Below are 19,229 nucleotides of genomic sequence, written 5' to 3' on the forward strand. Positions count from 1 at the left end.
TTTAATAAAGAAAAACAATCACATGCCAAATTTAATCTGCATCTGTGGGGCCTTCTGTAATTTCAGTTAAGAAATTTTATTTCCATGTTTCACAAAACTTGAAATAAAGCTATATATATACTGAATATACTGAAAAACATTCTATTAATAGTTATAACAGCACAAGACTGGAATTAAGCAGATGAATGATAGGTTTTCTAGTAGGAAAATAAAGTAAAGGATAACCAGATGGAATGGTAACAGAAACCAGGTTTCTGAATTGTATAAAAGTTTATTCTTTATAAAATTTGTAATTAACATTGAGAACTTCCCATTTCATCTGAGTTCAAGTCAGCATTTAAGACTCAGTTTACATATTTCTTCTTCCTGGAAAATATCCTTGGAAAGATCTCTAGACCAAGAAGGTGAACTGCCTCTAGGTTTCCATAAGAACTGCATTTATTGTCATATTTACAATACTGTAGTATAATTATGACCATTATTGTTACTGGAAAAGCCTCCTTCCAGGTTTCTCTGCTTCTGCCCTTATCTCCCTCTAGTCTAGTTTCAACACTGGTAGCCAAAATGTCATTGTGTCTGATCAGGTGCCTACTCTGTTCAAAATCCTCCACTGGAAGAAAAGCTACAGTATGGCCTATAACGCCCTACATCTCTCCATAACACCATGGACCCCTGCAATTAACTACTTAACCTCATCTACAATTCTCCCCTTCCTCGCTCTGCTCCAGTCATACTGGCTTCCTTCCTGTTCATCAAATTTACCAAGTATGCTTCTGCTTCAGGGCCTTTACACTCATTGTTCCTTTTTGGAGCACTCTTCTCCCATATTCACATCCTTTGGGGTCTCTATTCAAATGTCATCCGACTGCCCTGTATAAACCAGCACTAGCTGCTCCCATCCCTACCCCTAACAGAACTCTCTATTCTGTTTCTTCAGCTTTATTTTTCTACATTACAGTTATCACTATCTGACATACTATATATTAATCTGTTCACTTGCTTTTAGTGTCTCTTTCTCTACTTGAATGTAAGGTCTACGAGAGCAAGGACTTTTTTTTCAATTCTGTATCTCGAGTACCTGGCACAGAGTAGCTGCTCTATAAATGTTTGCCAAATGACTGGATGATCTCTTTAGGTATCTTTCACCCCAAAAAGATTTTAAATGCTTAGATACTTTGTGGTTACTAGTCTTTGGAACACAGTAAGTACTGAATGAATGCTTCTTAATTACAAAGATAAAGAAAGTCAAATCTTGCACAGAAAATAAAAATGAAAGAAAGACAAGTCATCACAGAATTATATATTGGCACATTACCTGTCTGAATTCCGAATCTTTTCCCACTATAACTTGAAGACTGTAAATAACTGGATCACCTTTCATTGGCTGTAAACATTCCCACGTAATGTCACAAATATGGTCGTTTATTTTCTCTATTTTGGGTGCTGCAGGGAACAAATATAATTAAAACCCGCTCCATTTTAATCAAAACCAACAAGCCTTTAAAGCCCAGTTATAAACCTGAAATAAGCATCCGTGAATTTTTGGAATCTGCACAGAAACTGTCAGTGGTTCACTCTTATTGAAGTCTCCAGGCCACACAACCGACAGCACTACAAAAGCCAGACTGGGTAAAAGAACCGTCAAGGTTTGCACCGATTTCATTAAGCTAAAGAGTCAGTGGTCTTAAGGATGTGGCGGCTGCATGTGGCGGGTATGGAGATACGTAGGGCATTACAGGCCATACCATGGCTTTTATTCCATGTGAAATGACAAGCCGGTAGAGGATTTTGACCAGAGTAGTCACATGAAAACTTTCATGGTGCTTCTAAGACCACAGTAACTAGAATATGATTTTATAATTTAAGAAATCTCTTAGAATGAGTTGAAAATAACCCCAGCTGCTTGACTGTGTATAACTGCAATCAACAGTGGGGTACAAAGGGGTCAAAGGAGCCAAATCACAGCCATTTTCTTAAGGGTAAGAGACACTGAACCAGAGGACAGAAGAAAAAAATGGCTCATTGCGACTTAATCTACATTAGAAAGACTACTTAAGAACAGTCCTGCGAACGGAACCGCTAAACAAATGATATACCCAAGTATATGATCCAGAATATCGTACTTGGAGTCTTTGATTTGTCCTTGTATTGCAATGGATTTTAGACTTCTTGGCTAAATGCAGAGTGCAATCCTTGCCAAAAGGGTCATTTAAAAATATGAACCCCTGTGGAATTAATTTTAAAGATATATGTATTACACACATGTATATACATCTGTGTGTATAAACTTGATTCAGTTAAAAATCCAAGTTAACTAAGAATAATACTTATCTTTCTTTCAGATGACATATGACTTTGCTGTCCTTGAAATTCAGTGAATGAAACAGCAACAACTTAAAACATTTAAACAACCAGTTTGTGATTTTTATCTTTAAATAACAATAGGAGAAATAGCAAATGACCCTATTAGAAAGTCAGCCTGTCTATTCAATTTAGTATTTTTATGCGACATTGTTAAAAAGATAAAAACCATTACCTGAGTATCAATGTGCCAGATGAAAGAGCTTTTATTATTCAGTGAAACTCTCAGGAGGCAGTTTGTTTATATAATTATTTTTTTTAAATAATACAACTGTTGGACACAGACTGGATACAAAGTTATAACAACAATAAACACCTTATGGAAATGCATTCAAAATTATTATAAAAGAGAATAACTTCAGGATGAGTAACTTACCTTTCAAGGCAGCTGGGACAGATTTTGGAGTAGTGAAAACATATTCTTGGGAGAGAGGACCTTCCCCAGCTTCATTACAAGCTTGAATGCAGAATTTATAGGATGTTGACTCACTGAGTCTTTGTACTTTGTATGTATGACATGGTCCTCTGTACAAGGATACAAACCTAAAGTGGAAAAAAGTCTCTATTAAATACGTTGACTACCTTATAAGAAATGTTTTTACAACTACTAAAAAAGTATAGTTGGGAACAATTTTAGGATTAATAAGTTACTCCTAAAATTCAATGCCCAGAATAAATCTAAACAAATCTATGTTTTTTTCCTCATATGATGAAAACCACAGAAACAGCAAATTCCCCAATTTAATATGTTCTACTGAAAATTTCTTGCTACATTTTGTGTTCAACCATAGTAACTTGTTCTTTCTCTGGCTTTTGGCGTATAGCTTTGTTTCATCTATATGGTTTCCATTTGCTGTCTTTTAATGTATACATTATTAGGTGCCATCAAGTCTGTTCTGACTCGTAGTGACCCTATGTACAACAGAATGAAACCCCTCAAAATTGTTGCTATGCTTGAGTCCACTGCTGCGGTCACTGTGTCAGTCTATCTTGCTGAGGGTCTTCCTCTTTTTTGCTGACCTTCTACTTTACCAAGCATGATGTCCTTCTCCAGGAACTGATCCCTCCTGATAACACATCCAATGTGTGTGAGACATAGTCTCGCCATCCTTGTTTCTAAGGAGCATTCAGGTTGTACTTCTTCCAAGACATATTTGTTTGTTCCTTTGGCAGTCCACGGTATATTCAGTATTTTTCACCAACACCACAATTCAAAGGCATCAATTTTTCTTCAGTCTTCCTTACTCAACATCCTGCTTTCCCACGCATATGAGGTGATTGAAAACACCACGGCTTGGGCCAGGAGTACCTTAGTCTTCAAGGTGGACATCTTTGCTTTTGAACACTTTAAAAAGGTCTTTTAAAAGAAGTCTTTTGCAGCCAATTTGCCCAATGCAATGTGTCTTCTGATTTCTTGACTGCTGCTTCCATGAGTGTTGATTATGGATTCAAGTAAAATAAAATCCTTGACAACTTAAATCTTTTCTCCATTTATCATGATAGTCCGTTTATCATTATTGGTCCAGTTGTGAGGATTTTTGTGTTCTTTAGGTTGAAGTGTAATCCATACTGAAGGCTGTGGTCTTTGATCTTCATCAGTAAGTGCTATATAGCCTCTTTACTTTCAACAAGCAAGGCCATGTCATCTGCGTATCTCAGATGAGCCTTCCACCAAACCTGATGCCCCATTCTTCTTCACATAGTCCAGATTCTCAGATTATTTGTTCAGCATACAGATTGAGTAAGCATAGTGAAACGAAACAACCCTGACGCACACCTTTCCTGACTTTAAACCACGCAGTATCCCCTTGTCTGTTCGAAGGACTGCCTCTTGATCTATGTACAGGTTCCACATGAGCACAATTAAAAAAAAAAAAAAATTACAGGTTCCACATGAGCACAATTAAGTGTTCCGGAATTCCCATTCTTCACAATGTTATCTGTAATTTGTTAGGATCCACACAGTCAAATGCCTTTGCATACTCAATGAAACACAGTTAAACATCTTTCTGGTATTCTGTGCTTTCAGCTAGGATTCATCTGACATCAGCAATGATATCCCTGGTTCCATGTCCTCTTTTGAATTCAGCTTGAACTCCTGGCAGTGTCCTTCAATATACTACTGCAGTCACTTTTGAATCATCTTCAGCAAAATTTTGCTAGTGTGTGATATTAATAATGTGGTTCAATAATTTCTGCATTTGGTCAGGTCACCTTTTTTAAGAATAGGCATAAATACTGATCTCTTCCAGGTGGTTGGCTAGGTAGCTGTCTTTCAAATTTTTCGGCATAGACGAGTGAGCACTTCCAGTGCTGCATCTGTTTGCTGAGACATCTCAATTGGTATATCTGTCAATTCCTGGTGCCTTGTTTTTCACCAATGCCTTCAGTGCAGCTTGGATTTCTTCCTTCAGTACCATCAGTTCCTGATCATATGCTACCTCCTGAAATGGCTGAACGCTGACCAATTCTTTTTGGTAGATTCACTCTGTGTATTCCTTCTATCTTCTTTTAACGCTTCCTGTGCCATTTAATGGAAACCCTGGTAGCATAGTGGTTAAGTGCTACGGTAGTTCAAATCCGCCAGGTGCTCCTTGGAAACCCTATGGGGCAGTTCTACTCTGTCCTATAGGGTCGCTATGAGTCGGAATTGACTCAATGGCAGTGGGTTTGGCTTTTTGGTGTCATTTAATATTTTCCCCGTAGAAACCTTCAATATTGCAACTCGAGGCTTGAATTTTTTTTTCCAGTTCTTTCAGCCTGGGAAATGCTGAGCGTATTCTTTCCTTTTGGTTGTCTACCTGGAGGTCTTTGCACATGTCATTATAATACTTTGTCTTCTCAAGCCACCCTTTGAAATCTTCTATTCAGCTCTTTTACTTCATCATTTCTTCCTTTCACTTTAGCTGTTTGATGTTTAAGATCAAGTTTCAGAGTCTCTCCTGACATTCCTTTAGGTCTTTTCTTTCTTTCCTATCTCTTTAACGACTTCTTGCTCTCTTCATGTATGACATCCTTGATGTATTCCACAACTCTTCTGGTCTTCAGTCATTAGTGTTCAACCCATCAAATCTATTTTTGAGATGGTCTCTAAATTCAGGCGGAATATGCTCAATGTAATACTTTGGTTCTAGTGGACTTGTTCTAATTTTCTTCAGTTTCAACTTGAACTTGCATATGAGCAATTGATGGTCTGTTCCGTAACTGGTCCTTGGCCTTGCTCTGACTGATGATATCGAGCTTTTCCATTGTCTCTTTCCACAGATGTAGTCTATTTGATTTCTGTGTACTCCACCTGGCAAGGTCCATGTGTACAGCTGCCATTTATGTCGATGAAAAAAGGTATGTGCAATGAAGTCACTGGTCTGTTATGTGGTCGTTATGCTTGAGCCCACTGTTACAGGCACTGTGTCAATCCATCTCGTTGAGGGTCCTCCTCTTTTTTGTTGAACTTCTACTTTACCGAACATGATGTCCTTCTCCAGGGGCTGGCACCTCCTGATAACATATCCAATGTAGATGATTTCTTGTCATCCTGCTTCCAAAGAGCATTCTGGCTATACTTCTCTCAAGACAGATTTGTTCATTCATTCTTCTGGCAGTCCATGGTATATTCAATATTCTTTGCAAACACCATAACTTAAAGGTGTCAGCTCTTCAGTCTTCCTTTTTCACTGTCCAACTTTCACATGCATATGAGGCAAGTGAAAATACCATGCCTTGGGTCAGGCATCGCTTAGTCCTCAAAGGGCATTTGTTGTAAAGAGGTCTTCTGCAGCAGATTTGCCCAATGCAATACATCATTTGATTTCTTGACTGCTGCTTCCATGAGCGTTGATGGTGGATCCAAGTAAAATGAAATCCTTGACCACCTCAATCTTTTCTCTGTTTATAATGATGTTGCTTATTGGTCCAGTTGTGAGGATTTTGATTTACGTTGAGGTGCAATCCAGACTGAAGTCTGTAGTCTCTGATCTTCATCAGCAAGTGCTTCAAATCCTCTTCTTTGTTTCCAACTTTTGCATTCTAATCACCAGTAATTATCAATGCATCTTGATTGCATGTCTGATCAATTTCAGACTGCAGAAGTTGGTAAAAATCTTCAATTTCCTCACCTTTCGCCTTAATGGTTGGTGTGTAAATTTGATTAATGGTCGATGAATGCAATGCCATTCCTCTTCAATATGTCATTCCTGACACAGTAGACTGTGATTCAAAATGGCCAATACCAGTCCACGTCAGCCCACTCATGCCTAGGATATTGATCTTGATGTGGTCCCTTTCATTTTTGACAACTTCCAATTTTCCTAGATTCATACATTATACATTCTATGTTCTGACTATTAATGGATGCTTGCAGCTGTTTCTTTTCATTTTGAGTCATGCCACGTTAGCAAATGAAGGCCCCGAAAGCTTTACTCCATCCATGTCATTAAGGTGAACTTGAATTTGAGGACACAGCTCTTTCCCAGTTGTATCTTGAGTGCCTTCTAATTGGAGGGGCTTATCTTCTGGCACTATTCCAGACAATGTTCTGCTGTTATTCACAAGGTTTTCACTGGCCAATTTTTTCAGAAATACAGCACCAGGTCCTTCTTCCTAGTCTGTCTTAGCCTGGAAGCTTCACTGAAACCTGTGTACCATGGGTGAGCCTGCTGGTACTTGAAATACTGATGGCATAGCTTTCAGCACCATAGCAACATGCAAGCCACCACAGTACAACAAACTGACAAATTATTCAGACCTCATACTTAATTCTCATTATAAGTAATATCTAACTTACTTTATATGCACAGAATGTACCAACTACAAGGCAAACCAGAGCTATGAAATTAAGTTCCTATTTTAATCTTCCTTGCCTTTATCCGAAAAGGATTCTTAATTCCAAGGCATAAATTTAGCTGAGTTGGTGATGTTCTCAAGAGACTTATGTAGCAGTACAAGAGAACATACAACTTCCAGTAAATTATTCAACTTCAATTGTCTGATGGGAGGAGTAACATACACATTTCTCCTAATAAGTCATCCATAATTTTGAGTATTTCCAAATATTTTTGATTGGATTTTTTTTTTTTGTAAATTTTTGAAAATTAGGGTATAAATAATGAATGTTTCATACAGTTCTAACAGCCTGAAAACTACAGTCAGGTTAAAAATGAAGAACTATGTAATGTCCTGAAGCAACATTATTTCCAAGGAGCAGTAACTGGATGAGGCTTGTCTTTTTAATCCCTGAAATATACATGTATTTTAATGGTAGGAAAAAACCAGCAGTAAAACCACTGCTGAAAACAGTTGAACAACAACAAAGCCTGTGGTCAGGGAACAACTAAAGTAGCATTCTAACACCATCCCACAGCAACTGGATTGGTTGTGAAAAAATAAAAGGGAATGAAAGTAACTAGATATTAAATTTAAATATCATAAAAAAAGGTTCTATTTTTCACAGCCAAGGTCCATGAGCCCTATTCAAACCCTACAATAATTCTCCAGATACTAGCTAAATGTTAATTAAGCTTGAAGTTCTAGAATATAGAACATAATCTATATTTAATAGAATCTTTTATTATCTTTCAACCAAACACTAATTAAGACCTGTTTCCAGTAAGCCTTCTTGTACTATCCCAAATGCAAATACTAGGAAGGGGATGAAAAGAATTTAGTAATGGTAACACATATTAAAGACAAATGGCTATACCAAGAACCCACAGCAAGTCAACAAGCCTGCTTTTAAAGATTAGACTGCAGAGTACATAAAATTCTGCCAAGAACAAAGGCTACCATTCACAGCACAGATTTCAGGAAATAACCAATATTGTTTATTTTATGTAAGGAGCCCTGGTTGGCACTGTGGTTAAAGCACCGGGTTCCTAACTGAAAGGTCAGCAGTCCGAACCCACCAGCTGTTCTATGGGCTAAAGATGTGGTAGTCTGCTTCCATAATGATAGCAGCCTTGGAAACCCTACGGGAAGTTCTCCGTCCTACAGCCTTGGGAACCCTGTGGCACAGTTCTACTTGTCTTACAGGGTCACTATGAGCTGGAATCGATTCGACGGCAGTGGGTTTTTGATTTTGTGTAATGCTCTTACTGGTGATATGGTGCACAAAACAATTCTGTGTGGTATTTTAAATGTGTAAATATTTCTGATGGTATAAGCACCATTAATATGCTGTTACTGAATACTGGCTAAGATACAACCAGAAGTGATAACAAAAAAAGTAAACCTTGGGAAAAACTGTTACTGGTATTCTGAATCCACTGGATATGCAAACTGTTTCTCATACACTGATGAAAAGTAACATTAAACAAATTTTTAAAATTTTATTGTATTTTAAATGAAAGTTTACAGTGCAAATTAGTTTTTCATTCAAAAATTTATACACAAATTGTAATCCGTGCATAGTGTCAGCACTCTCCCCTTTCCCTTTACACCCTGGGTTTTTTGTGTCTATTTGTCCAGTTTTCCTGCCTTCTCGTCTTTGCTTTTGGGCAAGTGTTGTCCCTTTGGTCTCGTATACTTGACTGAACTAAGAAGCACGTTTCTCACATGTGTTAACTGTTTGTTTTATAGGCCTGTCTAATCTTTGGCTAAAACGGTGGACTTCTGGAGTGGCTTTGGTTCTGAGTTAGCAGAGTGTATGGGGGCCACAGTCTCAGGTATTCCTCCAGTCTCTGTCACACCAGTCAGTCTGGTCTTTTTTGTGAATTTTAATTTTGTTCTACATTTTTCTCCACTCTGTCCAGGACCCTCTATTGTGATCCCTGTCAGAGCAGTTGGTGGAAAAGTAACATTTAAAATTCTTAAAATATAAACAGCTGTGGAGGGTATGTGGCATTAAATGAACAGCCTCAAGTTGGCATTTGAATATTGATATTACAGATATTTTGAGTAACACTGTGATTTTTTTTTTTATTAACTTTTATTAAGCTTCAAGTGAACGTTTACAAATCCAATCAGTCTGTCACATACAAGTTTACATACATCTCACTCCGTACTCCCACTTGCTCTCCCCCTCTTGAGTCAGCCCTTTCAGTCTCTCCTTTCATGAGAATTTTGCCGGCTTCCCTCTCTCTCTATCCTCCCATCCCCCTCCAGACAAGAGTTGCCAACACAATCTCAAGTGTCCACCTGATATAATTAGCTCACTCTTCATCAGCGTCTCTCTCCCACCCGCTGACCAGTCCCTTTCATGTCTGATGAGTTGTCTTCGGGGATGGTTCCTGTCCTGTGCCAACAGAAGGTCTGGGGACCATGGCCGCCGGGATTCCTCTAGTCTCAGTCAGACCATTAAGTCTGGTCTTTTTATGAGAATTTGGGGTCTGCATCCCACTGATCTCCTGCTCCCTCAGGGGTCCTCTGCTGTGCTCCCTGTGAGGGCAGTCATCGATTGTGGCCGGGCACCAACTAGTTCTTCTGGTCTCAGGGTGATGTAGGTCTCTGGTTCATGTGGCCCTTTCTGTCTCTTGGGTTCTTAGCTGTCGTGTGGCCTTGGTGTTCTGCATTTTCCTTTGCTCCAGGTGCGTTGAGACCAATTGATGCATCTTAGATGGCCGCTTGTTAGCATTTAAGACCCCAGACGCCACATTTCAAAGTGTGATGCAGAATGATTTCATAATACAATTATTTTGCCAATTGACTTAGAAGTCCCCGCAAACCATGTTCCCCAGACCCCCGCCCCTGCTCCACTGACCTTTGCAGCATTCATTTTATCCCGGAAACTTCTTTGCTTTTGGTCCAGTCCAATTGAGCTGACCTTCCATGTATTGAGTGTTGTCTTTCCCTTCACCTAAAGCAGTTCTTATCTACTGATTATTCAATAAAAAACCCTCTCCCTTCCTCCCTCCCTCCCCCCCTCGTAACCACAAAAGTATGTGTTCTTCTCAGGTTTACTATTTCTCAAGATCTTATAATAGTGGTCTTATACAATATTTGTCCTTTTGCCTCTGACTAATTTCACTCAGCATAATGCCTTCCAGGTTCCTCCATGTTATGAAATGTCTCACAGATTCGTCACTGTTCTTTATCGATGCATAGTATTCCATTGTGTGAATATACCACAGTTTATTTACCCATTCATCCGTTGATGGACACCTTGGTTGCTTCCAGCTTTTTGCTATTGTAAACAGAGCTGCAATAAACATGGGTGTGCATATATCTGTTTGTGTGAAGGCTCTTGTATCTCTAGGGTATATTCCGAGGAGTGGGATTTCTGGGTTGTGTGGTAGTTCTATTTCTAACTGTTTAAGATAACGCCAGATAGATTTCCAAAGTGGTTGTACCATTTGACATTCCCACCAGCAGTGTATCAGAGTTCCAATCTCTCCACAGCCTCTCCAACATTTATTATTTTGTGTTTTTTGGATTAATGCCAGCCTTGTTGGAGTGAGATGGAATCTCATGGTAGTTTTAATTTGCATTTCTCTAATGGCTAATGATCGAGAGCATTTTCTCATGTATCTGTTGGCTGCCTGAATATCTTCTTTAGTGAAATGTGTGTTCATATCCTTTGCCCACTTCTTGATTGGGTTGTTTGTCTTTTTGTGGTTGAGTTTTGACAGAATCATGTAGATTTTAGAGATCAGGCGCTGGTCGGAGATGTCATAGCTGAAAATTCTTTCCCGGTCTGTAGGTGGTCTTTTTAGTCTTTTGGTGAAGTCTTCAGATGAGCATAGGTGTTTGATTTTTAGGAGCTCCCAGTTATCGGGTTTCTCTTCATCATTTTTGGTAATGTTTTGTATTCTGTTTATGCCTTGTATTAGGGCTCCTAGGGTTGTCCCTATTTTTTCTTCCATGATCTTTATCGTTTTAGTCTTTATGTTTAGGTCTTTGATCCACTTGGAGTTAGTTTTTGTGCATGGTGTGAGGTATGGGTCCTGTTTCATTTTTTTGCAAATGGATATCCAGTTATGCCAGTACCATTTGTTAAAAAGGCTATCTTTTCCCCAATTAACTGACTCTGGTCCTTTGTCAAATATCAGCTGCTCATACATGGATGGATCTATATCTGGGTTCTCAATTCTGTTCCATTGGTCTATGTGCGTGTTGTTGTACCAGTACCAGGCTGTTTTGACTACTGTGGCTGTATAATAGCGTCTGAAATCAGGTAGAGTGAGGCCTCCCACTTTCTTCTTCTTTTTCAGTAATGCTTTACTTATCCAAGGCTTCTTTCCCTTCCATATGAAGTTGGTGATTTGTTTCTCCAACACATTAAAAAATGACATTGGAATTTGGATCGGAAGTGCATTGTATGTATAGATGGCTTTTGGTAGAATAGACATTTTTACTATGTTAAGTCTTCCTATCCATGAGCAAGGTATGTTTTTCCACTTAAGTAAGTCCTTTTGAATTTCTTGTAGTAGAGCTTTGTAGTTTTCTTTGTATAGGTCTTTTACATCCTTGGTAAGATTTATTCCTAAGTATCTTATCTTCTTGGGGGCTACTGTGAATGGTATTGATTTGGTTATTTCCTCTTCGGTGTTCTTTTTGTTGATGTAGAGGAATCCAAGTGATTTTTGTATGTTTATTTTATAACCTGAGACTCTGCCAAACTCTTCTATTAGTTTCAGTAGTTTTCTGGAGGATTCCTTAGGGTTTTCTGTGTATATAATCATGTCATCTGCAAATAGTGATAACTTTACTTCCTCCTTGCCAATCCGGATGCCTTTTCTTTCTTTGTCTAGCCAAATTGCCCTGGCTAGGACTTCCAGCAGGATGTTGAATAAGAGCGGTGATAAAGGGCATCCTTGTCTGGTTCCCGTTCTCAAGGGAAATGCTTTCAGGTTCTCTCCATTTAGAGTGATATTGGCTGTTGGCTTTGCATAGATGCCCTTTATTATGTTGAGGAATTTTCCTTCAATTCCTATTTTGGTGAGAGTTTTTATCATAAATGGGTGTTGGACTTTGTCAAATGCTTTTTCTGTATCAATTGATAAGATCATGTGGTTTTTGTCTTTTGTTTTATTTATATGATGAATTACATTAATGGTTTTTCTGATATTAAACCAGCCTTGCATACCTGGCATAAATCCCACTTGATCATGGTGAATTATTTTTTTGATGTGTTGTTGGATTCTATTGGCTAGAATTTTGTTGAGGATTTTTGCATGTATGTTCATGAGGGATATAGGTCTATAATTTTGTTTTTTTGTAATGTCTTTACCTGGTTTTGGTATCAGGGAGATGGTGGCTTCATAGAATGAGTTGGGTAGTATTCTGTCATTATCTATGCTTTGGAATAACACTGTGATTTTAATGCATGACTTCCGCTACTGCTGCTAACCAAAAGGTCAGCAGTTCAAATCCACCAGCCACTCCTTGGAAACCCTACGGAGCAGTTCTACTCTGTTCTGTGGGGTAGCTAGCTATGAGTCAAAATTGATTTGATGGCAATGGGTTTGGTTTTTTTTTTGGTATATGGCATATTATGTAAGAAATAATACATGTACGTAAAAATGTAAAAGGTGGCAGCAGAAGGTTTCCTCTCACAGAGCCTGAATAAGAGGGAGAGTATCAAGGGGACTGGATAAGGCATCACAGAATCTGAGATCTGACCATGAAGAATTGGACTGTATCCATTTGTTGTGCAGGTCCTATGACGTGGTAATGCAATAGAGTGAGACATAATCCCTGCCCTCAAGGATCTCAGAGGTCTTAAGTCAACCCAATCACTGACTGTAAAATTGCCTCCCACTGGAATATTCAAAAGTTTATTTTGTAGCCAAGATTACTAGCACAGAGAGAGTGAATGGCCTGGAGAAGACAGCCAAAAAGGACCCTGCTTAATTTTTTCTGTCTTGGCATCTCACTCACAAGTTATAAATAGGAAATCTACATTGTGTCTTCCTATTTTCTGAAAACAGCACACTTAACTATTTCTGAAAATTTATTTACTTCTTCAGCTTATAAACATTTATATCCCTGAGACCTAAGAAACTACATTAAGAAGCAATTTAAAAAAACCTACCTTCCATTTTTATCCTCCATCTGAAGGTTGTACTGAATAGAATCTGTTGACAATGTCTTTGCAGTTCCTTCTCCCCACTTCAGCTTAAGGTTCTGGTGACTAAAGGCAACACATTCCAGACGGGGTGGGTCAGGAGGGAGGGGCTTGGTTTTTAATTTTATCATGTGGCTGAAAGGACCAGCCCCAAGGCTATTCAAGGCTTGAATTCGTATTCTAAGTGTCACAGTAAAAAAAGAAAAGAAAGAAAGAAAGAAAAGTTTGGTTCATTATTTTATTTAAAATGTTTCTTTGGTCCAGGTAAAATTTAACATGGAGGTTTTAAAGTATACCTGTACGTTGTATCTGGCTGCAAATTGTCTATAATATAGCTTGTAACCTTTCCCACCGTCAAAGGCTGTTTATCTCCAAAGTCTATACTGTAGGCAAGGATTTCTGAACCATGATCACAAGGTTTTTCCCAGCTTATTGCAAGACATGTAGAAGGTGAATAATGGGAACTTTCTATATCATCATCACTTATTTCTCGAAGACAAGTTACAATGGCAGGAACTGATGGTGGAGTCACACAGGCTACGACTTCACTGAAAGGGCCTGCACCAACAACACTCAGAGCCTACAAGTTAACAAAAACATGCCCATGAAAATGCGAATGAAACAAGACACTTCTGGACAAGTAAGTGACAGAGCACTGATCGTCTTTACCTGGACCCTGCAGTAATAGGTGGTAGCTGGTGAAAGTCCTTTTAATTCATAACTGAGACCAGGTCCACAGTAACATATCTGCATACTTCCTTCAACTCCTCCCCACTCCAAACGATATTCAGTGACATCAGTTCCGTTACTCAATGGGATCTTTAAATTAAGAAAAAGACAAAGGTATTAACTCTTGATATTGATTAATAGCTGTTAGGCAAAACTGTTCTTTGAGTATACCAAAAACTGGACTGCTTTTGAATTTTTTAAAAAACATTTAAACACAAGAATTATTTTAAGTGAGGGGAAGGAAAACACACAATACAGGGGAAGCCAGTGCAACTGGACTAAACCAAAAGCTAAGAAGTTTCCTGAATAAAACCAAACACTTTGAGGGACAGAGCAGCAGGGGCAAGGGCCTGGGAACCATGGTTTCGGGGACATCTAGGTCAACTGGCATAACAAGGTTTATTAAGAAAATATTCTGCATCCTGAGTGGCGTCTGGGGTCTTAAAAGCTAGTGAGTGGCCATTTAAGATGCATTAATTGGTCCCAACCCACCTGGAGCAAAGGAGAATGAAGAATGCCAAAGACATAAGGAAAATATGAATCCAAGAGACAGAAAGGGCCATATAAACCAGAGACTCCATCAGCCTGAGACCAGAAGAGCTAGATGGTGCCCAGCAACTACCAATGACCACCCTAACAGGGAACACAACAGAAAGTACCTGATGGGGCAGGAGAAAAATGGGGTGTAGAACTCAAATTTTAGTAAAAAGACCAGACTTAATGGTCTGAGTGAGACTGGAGGGATCCCGGAAGACATGGTCCCCAGACTCTGTTAGCCCCAAACTTAAAACCATTCTTGAGGCCAACTCTTCAAAGATTAGACTGGTCTATAAAACATAAAATGATACTGATGAGGAGTGTGCTTCTTAGCTCAAGTAGATACATGAGACTAAGTGGACAGCTCCTTTCCAGAGGCAAGATGAGAAGGCAGGGGAGGAGAGGAGCTGGTTGAATGGACACGGGAAATACAGGGTGAAGAGGAGGACTGTGCTGCACGTTACAGGAAGAGTAACTAGGGTCACATAACAATGTGTGTATAAGTTTTTGTATGAGAAACTGACTTGAATTGTAACCTTTCATTTAAAGCACAATTAAAAAAAACATTTAAACACAATTAAAACTGTTCGATTTTATTATTCATTAAGACCTTGTGAATTTAAGACTGATAAAAAAATATGACAACTTTGTTCTGAATCGGAAGTAGGAATATGACAAAGAGTCACTTTAGAAAGAGCATTTTAAGGTAAATATACTTTGAAAAGAATTCTATTAAGTAATATAAAATGTTAAAATATACAACGATATTTCCTTTGTTAAACTTCAAAGGAAACTTAAAATGTAATTATCATTACTAATTATTACTATACACAATAAATACACCCAGCGATAATAAATGTAAGAGATATAGTATTACAGTAATTCCTATGTTTGTTCTGAACATTAAGCTCACCAGTGGTTGAAATATCTCAGTTCTGAGACAAAGCCTTTGATAAAATACAAAGCACATCATGAATAAGAGTCTAAATACCTGCAATGCAAATATACTTTACTTACATGCTTCAAAGAGGGAAAAAGAGAACTCATTTTTTACCATATGAATTTAACTAGGATTTATTTTGGATAATACAGGAGCCAAAAATGAACAATATGTTTATTTTTTTAAATAAAATATCCTAATCATTCAAGAAAGTAAATATAAATCAATGAAAATGTTAATACCTCCCAATGGACTTGTGCACAAGCTGCAGATCTGCATGTCACTTGAGGGGGCCTGCACTGATCTGGGGGACCAGGGGCTGTAGTAATATCACATTTTTCTGAAAATGGTCCAAACTAGAAAAAAAAAAAAGCATATATAACAAGTGTTTTTATTTTTACCCTTAAATGCACAACATTCAATATTTAAAGATTCACTAATAACTAATAACAAGAGTAACTGGTCATGATGTAATTCTATAAGCATTCACAGGAAGTCAAAAAAAAAAAATTACTGATCATGGAAATGAAGGTGTGGGGAATTCTGAGGTTTCATTTACTGTACTTTCTTCTCCTGCCCCTTATTCCTTCATGAACTTGTTTTTATTAGGGTAGGGTATGAGGGAATTGGGTAAATGGCGTAAGTCGTAAGAAATTATGTGAGGACCCCAATTAAAGGCATAGAGTATGGAAGGCATAAATTATATCTTATAATTTAGAATAGCTTTAAGGGTATAAAATGTATATTCTCTGGAAATACAGAACGCAAACATTTACATAAGCTGATTATATCAAATCATCACAAACCTGAAAATACAGATTAAGGACGTCAGTGTTGAAGGTACTATACTATTTTTACCTGTAAATGTAATTTTAAATTTCTTATATAAATCAAATTAATATACTTTGTTTAGTCTACCTGATGTCATCTTGTCAGCCTCACAAGGCTGCAATACAATTAATATATCAAACAAAACAAAACAAATCAAGCCAATAAAAAAACAAAACAAAACAAAACAAAGCACCTGTTGTCACTGAGCAGATTCCAACTACAGGAGGAATCAACTGGATGGCAACGGGTTTGGTGTTTCTTTTTGGTATGCTAATGTACTGCAGCCTTGTGAGGCTGATTAGATGACAGATAGGCTGCAAACAAAATATGTAAATTTGATTTATATAAGAAATTTAAAACAATGTTTACAGATAAAACACAGAACCCAGCTGGAAAACAGGACATGAAATACAGTACAGGTCACTAAAATCTGAAAAATGGGGAAGGGAGAGATTTTTGAGTTTCATTTTGTAAAATTTAAATTATAGAATAGCATGTTATTTAATTGTGGTAAGAAATTTTTGCTTTGTTCTTAAGGAAGTTGCTGTAATGCAGAGAGATGAAAGATGGCTCTAGAGTCTGACAAACCTGGGTTTCTGGCTTAGCTGTATCACTTACTAGTTTGTACAACTGTGGGCAAGGTATTTAACTTTTCTGAGCCCTAGTTTCCGCACGTGTAAAATACCGTATCACTTATTTTGCCCATTTTATGGAGCTGTACAGACATACAGATAGTATTTTTTCAAAAATCCCTAAAAAACCAGAAATAATTAAACTAGTTATGTTTTTCTTCCTCAGGCAAAAAAGGAATCACAATTAATGCCAACTGAAGTAAACGCTGCATATGACTGCCCTCAAAAAACATAAGTACTCCAAGTATTTCACCTTTAGACCTTGCTTCGAATCTCAAATTTGCTAAGTAAACACTATTAAAAACCTGTTGCCGTAGAGTCAATTTTGACTCATAGCGATCCTACAGGACAGAGCAGAGCTGCCCCATAGGGTTATGGAAACAGACTGCCACAAGTTTCTCATTCAGAGTGGCTGGTGGGTTAGAACCCACAACCTTTTTAGTTAGTAGCCGAGCACTTAACCATTTTGCCACCAGGACTCCTAAACCCTATTAGTATAGTCTAAAAGGTAAACTTTAGCCCAGCTTAAGCCCAAAATGTCATAAATTGTAAGTGGGATTTGAAAATACTGAGATTTCACATAATAATTAAGTTGGAAGATATACTGACCTCTCTTAGTTTATCTATGTTGGATTATAAATTGTAAGATTTGGCGTCACATGTTGAAAGCAAAATGGTCAACTAATGAGTGCAATTATATATGTTAAAAAAAAAAGAACAGCAGTTGTGATTATATTTCAGTCAGCATGGTCTTCCTACCCCCATTTTGTTAGCTGCACGAAGCCTGAAGCTGTATGTCTTTCCGGGAAGAAGGCTGCTCACTGTACATTCTACTTCAGAGCCTTGGTAAACTTCTCTGGGTTCATCTTTTTCTACAGGAGACATTTCCACACCATAATAGGAAATGGGTGATCCACCATCAACCTGAGGGGGTCCTAAAAATGGAAAGATTTATGCAATTTAATAAGATGAATATGTTTAGTACTAACTTAATTATGATTTATTACCAAAATGGAAATTACCCCATCGTAACTGTATTTCTTTTGCTTTGGGTCTACCCTGTAATCTGGGAGGGAGGCATGGGCCAGGAGGCACAGCTGGAGTCTGCACAAGTAAAGATTCAGATACCTGCCAAAACAAAAGCAAAAACAAAACAAAATGCCCCAAACCAAATAATCAGATTCCTTTTCTTAAAGAAAAACAATACAAAGAATGCACCAGTAATTTCAAACTGTACTTGAATATCAACTGGAAAGGAATAAAGTTCTAAATAAAATAAAAATCCAATTAAATCATTAAACTCAAATTTTATATAGACAAAGACATATGCTATGTGACCACTACATGCAAAGCAAGTAACTAGAAAAGCCCCACAAAAACCCTTTCTTTTCTTCTTTCTGTAATTAAAAAACAAGCAAAAAAAAAAAAAACCAATCTCCGACACAACCTAAGCGGCATTATTTTTGATCCTGTCCCAATGAATCCACAAATCTCTTCTTATATGGAGGTTTTTTTTTTAAACACCCTATAAATGCTGTTTACCTTGTTTTCAGGAAGTTTAGACTCTTTTTTTTTGGCTGCTTTACCATATTTTCTACATTTTTAACCTAAACATTAATTTACTTACTAAAAAAAAAAACAACTTTCCTTCCATTTAAAAATAACTCTAAAATCAAAAAAGCTTTAGCAGATACTTGGTATCTTTCCAGGTATTTGCTATTGCTTTTAGTGTCTATGCTATTTTTAAAAAATGTCTTTTAGTTTTATTTTAAAAGACACTCTTAAAAACATTTATACAAGCTCAGTGCCAGATCCCTTACCTATACTGTATTAATGTTTATAATGAACATTCTTTTCAAAACAAAGCAAAATACTCGGTCATCACCTTATTCAGAAAATTATATAAATATATATATAAGAATGCTAAAATGCTGTATTAAAATAATAGGATTTTTTTGGGGGGGGAGGGTGGGGATTTATTTATGTTTTTAAATCTGAGATTTTCTTACTGGACAGAATGAAGCATTTGGATCACATGCCTATATTAGGTAGGACTCATGCTCAGTTTCACAATACTCATATTTTCAACAAAATTCTTTTAACTCATTTTTAAAAAAGAGTACTTTAATTGTATTAAATTCCATTTGAAAAATAATTGAAAATTTGAATTCTCCAAGAAACCATTCTTGGTTAAATTCAC

The 19,229-nt window shown here is 37.5% G+C and overlaps 1 protein-coding gene across 4 annotated transcripts in view; it reads right to left on the reverse strand.

The window, feature by feature from the left end:
• FNDC3A (fibronectin type III domain containing 3A) overlaps positions 1-19,229 on the reverse strand; it is a 240,066-nt gene that overhangs the window by 8,089 nt on the left and 212,748 nt on the right. For all 4 annotated transcript variants that reach the window (XM_049853006.1, XM_049853004.1, XM_049853005.1 and 1 more), the window contains 8 exons: positions 18,052-18,157; positions 17,789-17,964; positions 15,809-15,922; positions 14,030-14,179; positions 13,657-13,940; positions 13,328-13,540; positions 2,738-2,904; positions 1,316-1,443 (listed from right to left, as the gene is read on the reverse strand). In XM_049853006.1, the coding sequence (XP_049708963.1) occupies positions 1,316-1,443; positions 2,738-2,904; positions 13,328-13,540; positions 13,657-13,940; positions 14,030-14,179; positions 15,809-15,922; positions 17,789-17,964; positions 18,052-18,157 (1,338 nt within the window). The remainder of the gene's footprint in view (positions 1-1,315; positions 1,444-2,737; positions 2,905-13,327; positions 13,541-13,656; positions 13,941-14,029; positions 14,180-15,808; positions 15,923-17,788; positions 17,965-18,051; positions 18,158-19,229) is intronic.

This window comes from Elephas maximus, chromosome 14 (genome assembly GCF_024166365.1).
Source record: "Elephas maximus indicus isolate mEleMax1 chromosome 14, mEleMax1 primary haplotype, whole genome shotgun sequence".
NCBI lineage: Eukaryota > Metazoa > Chordata > Mammalia > Proboscidea > Elephantidae > Elephas > Elephas maximus.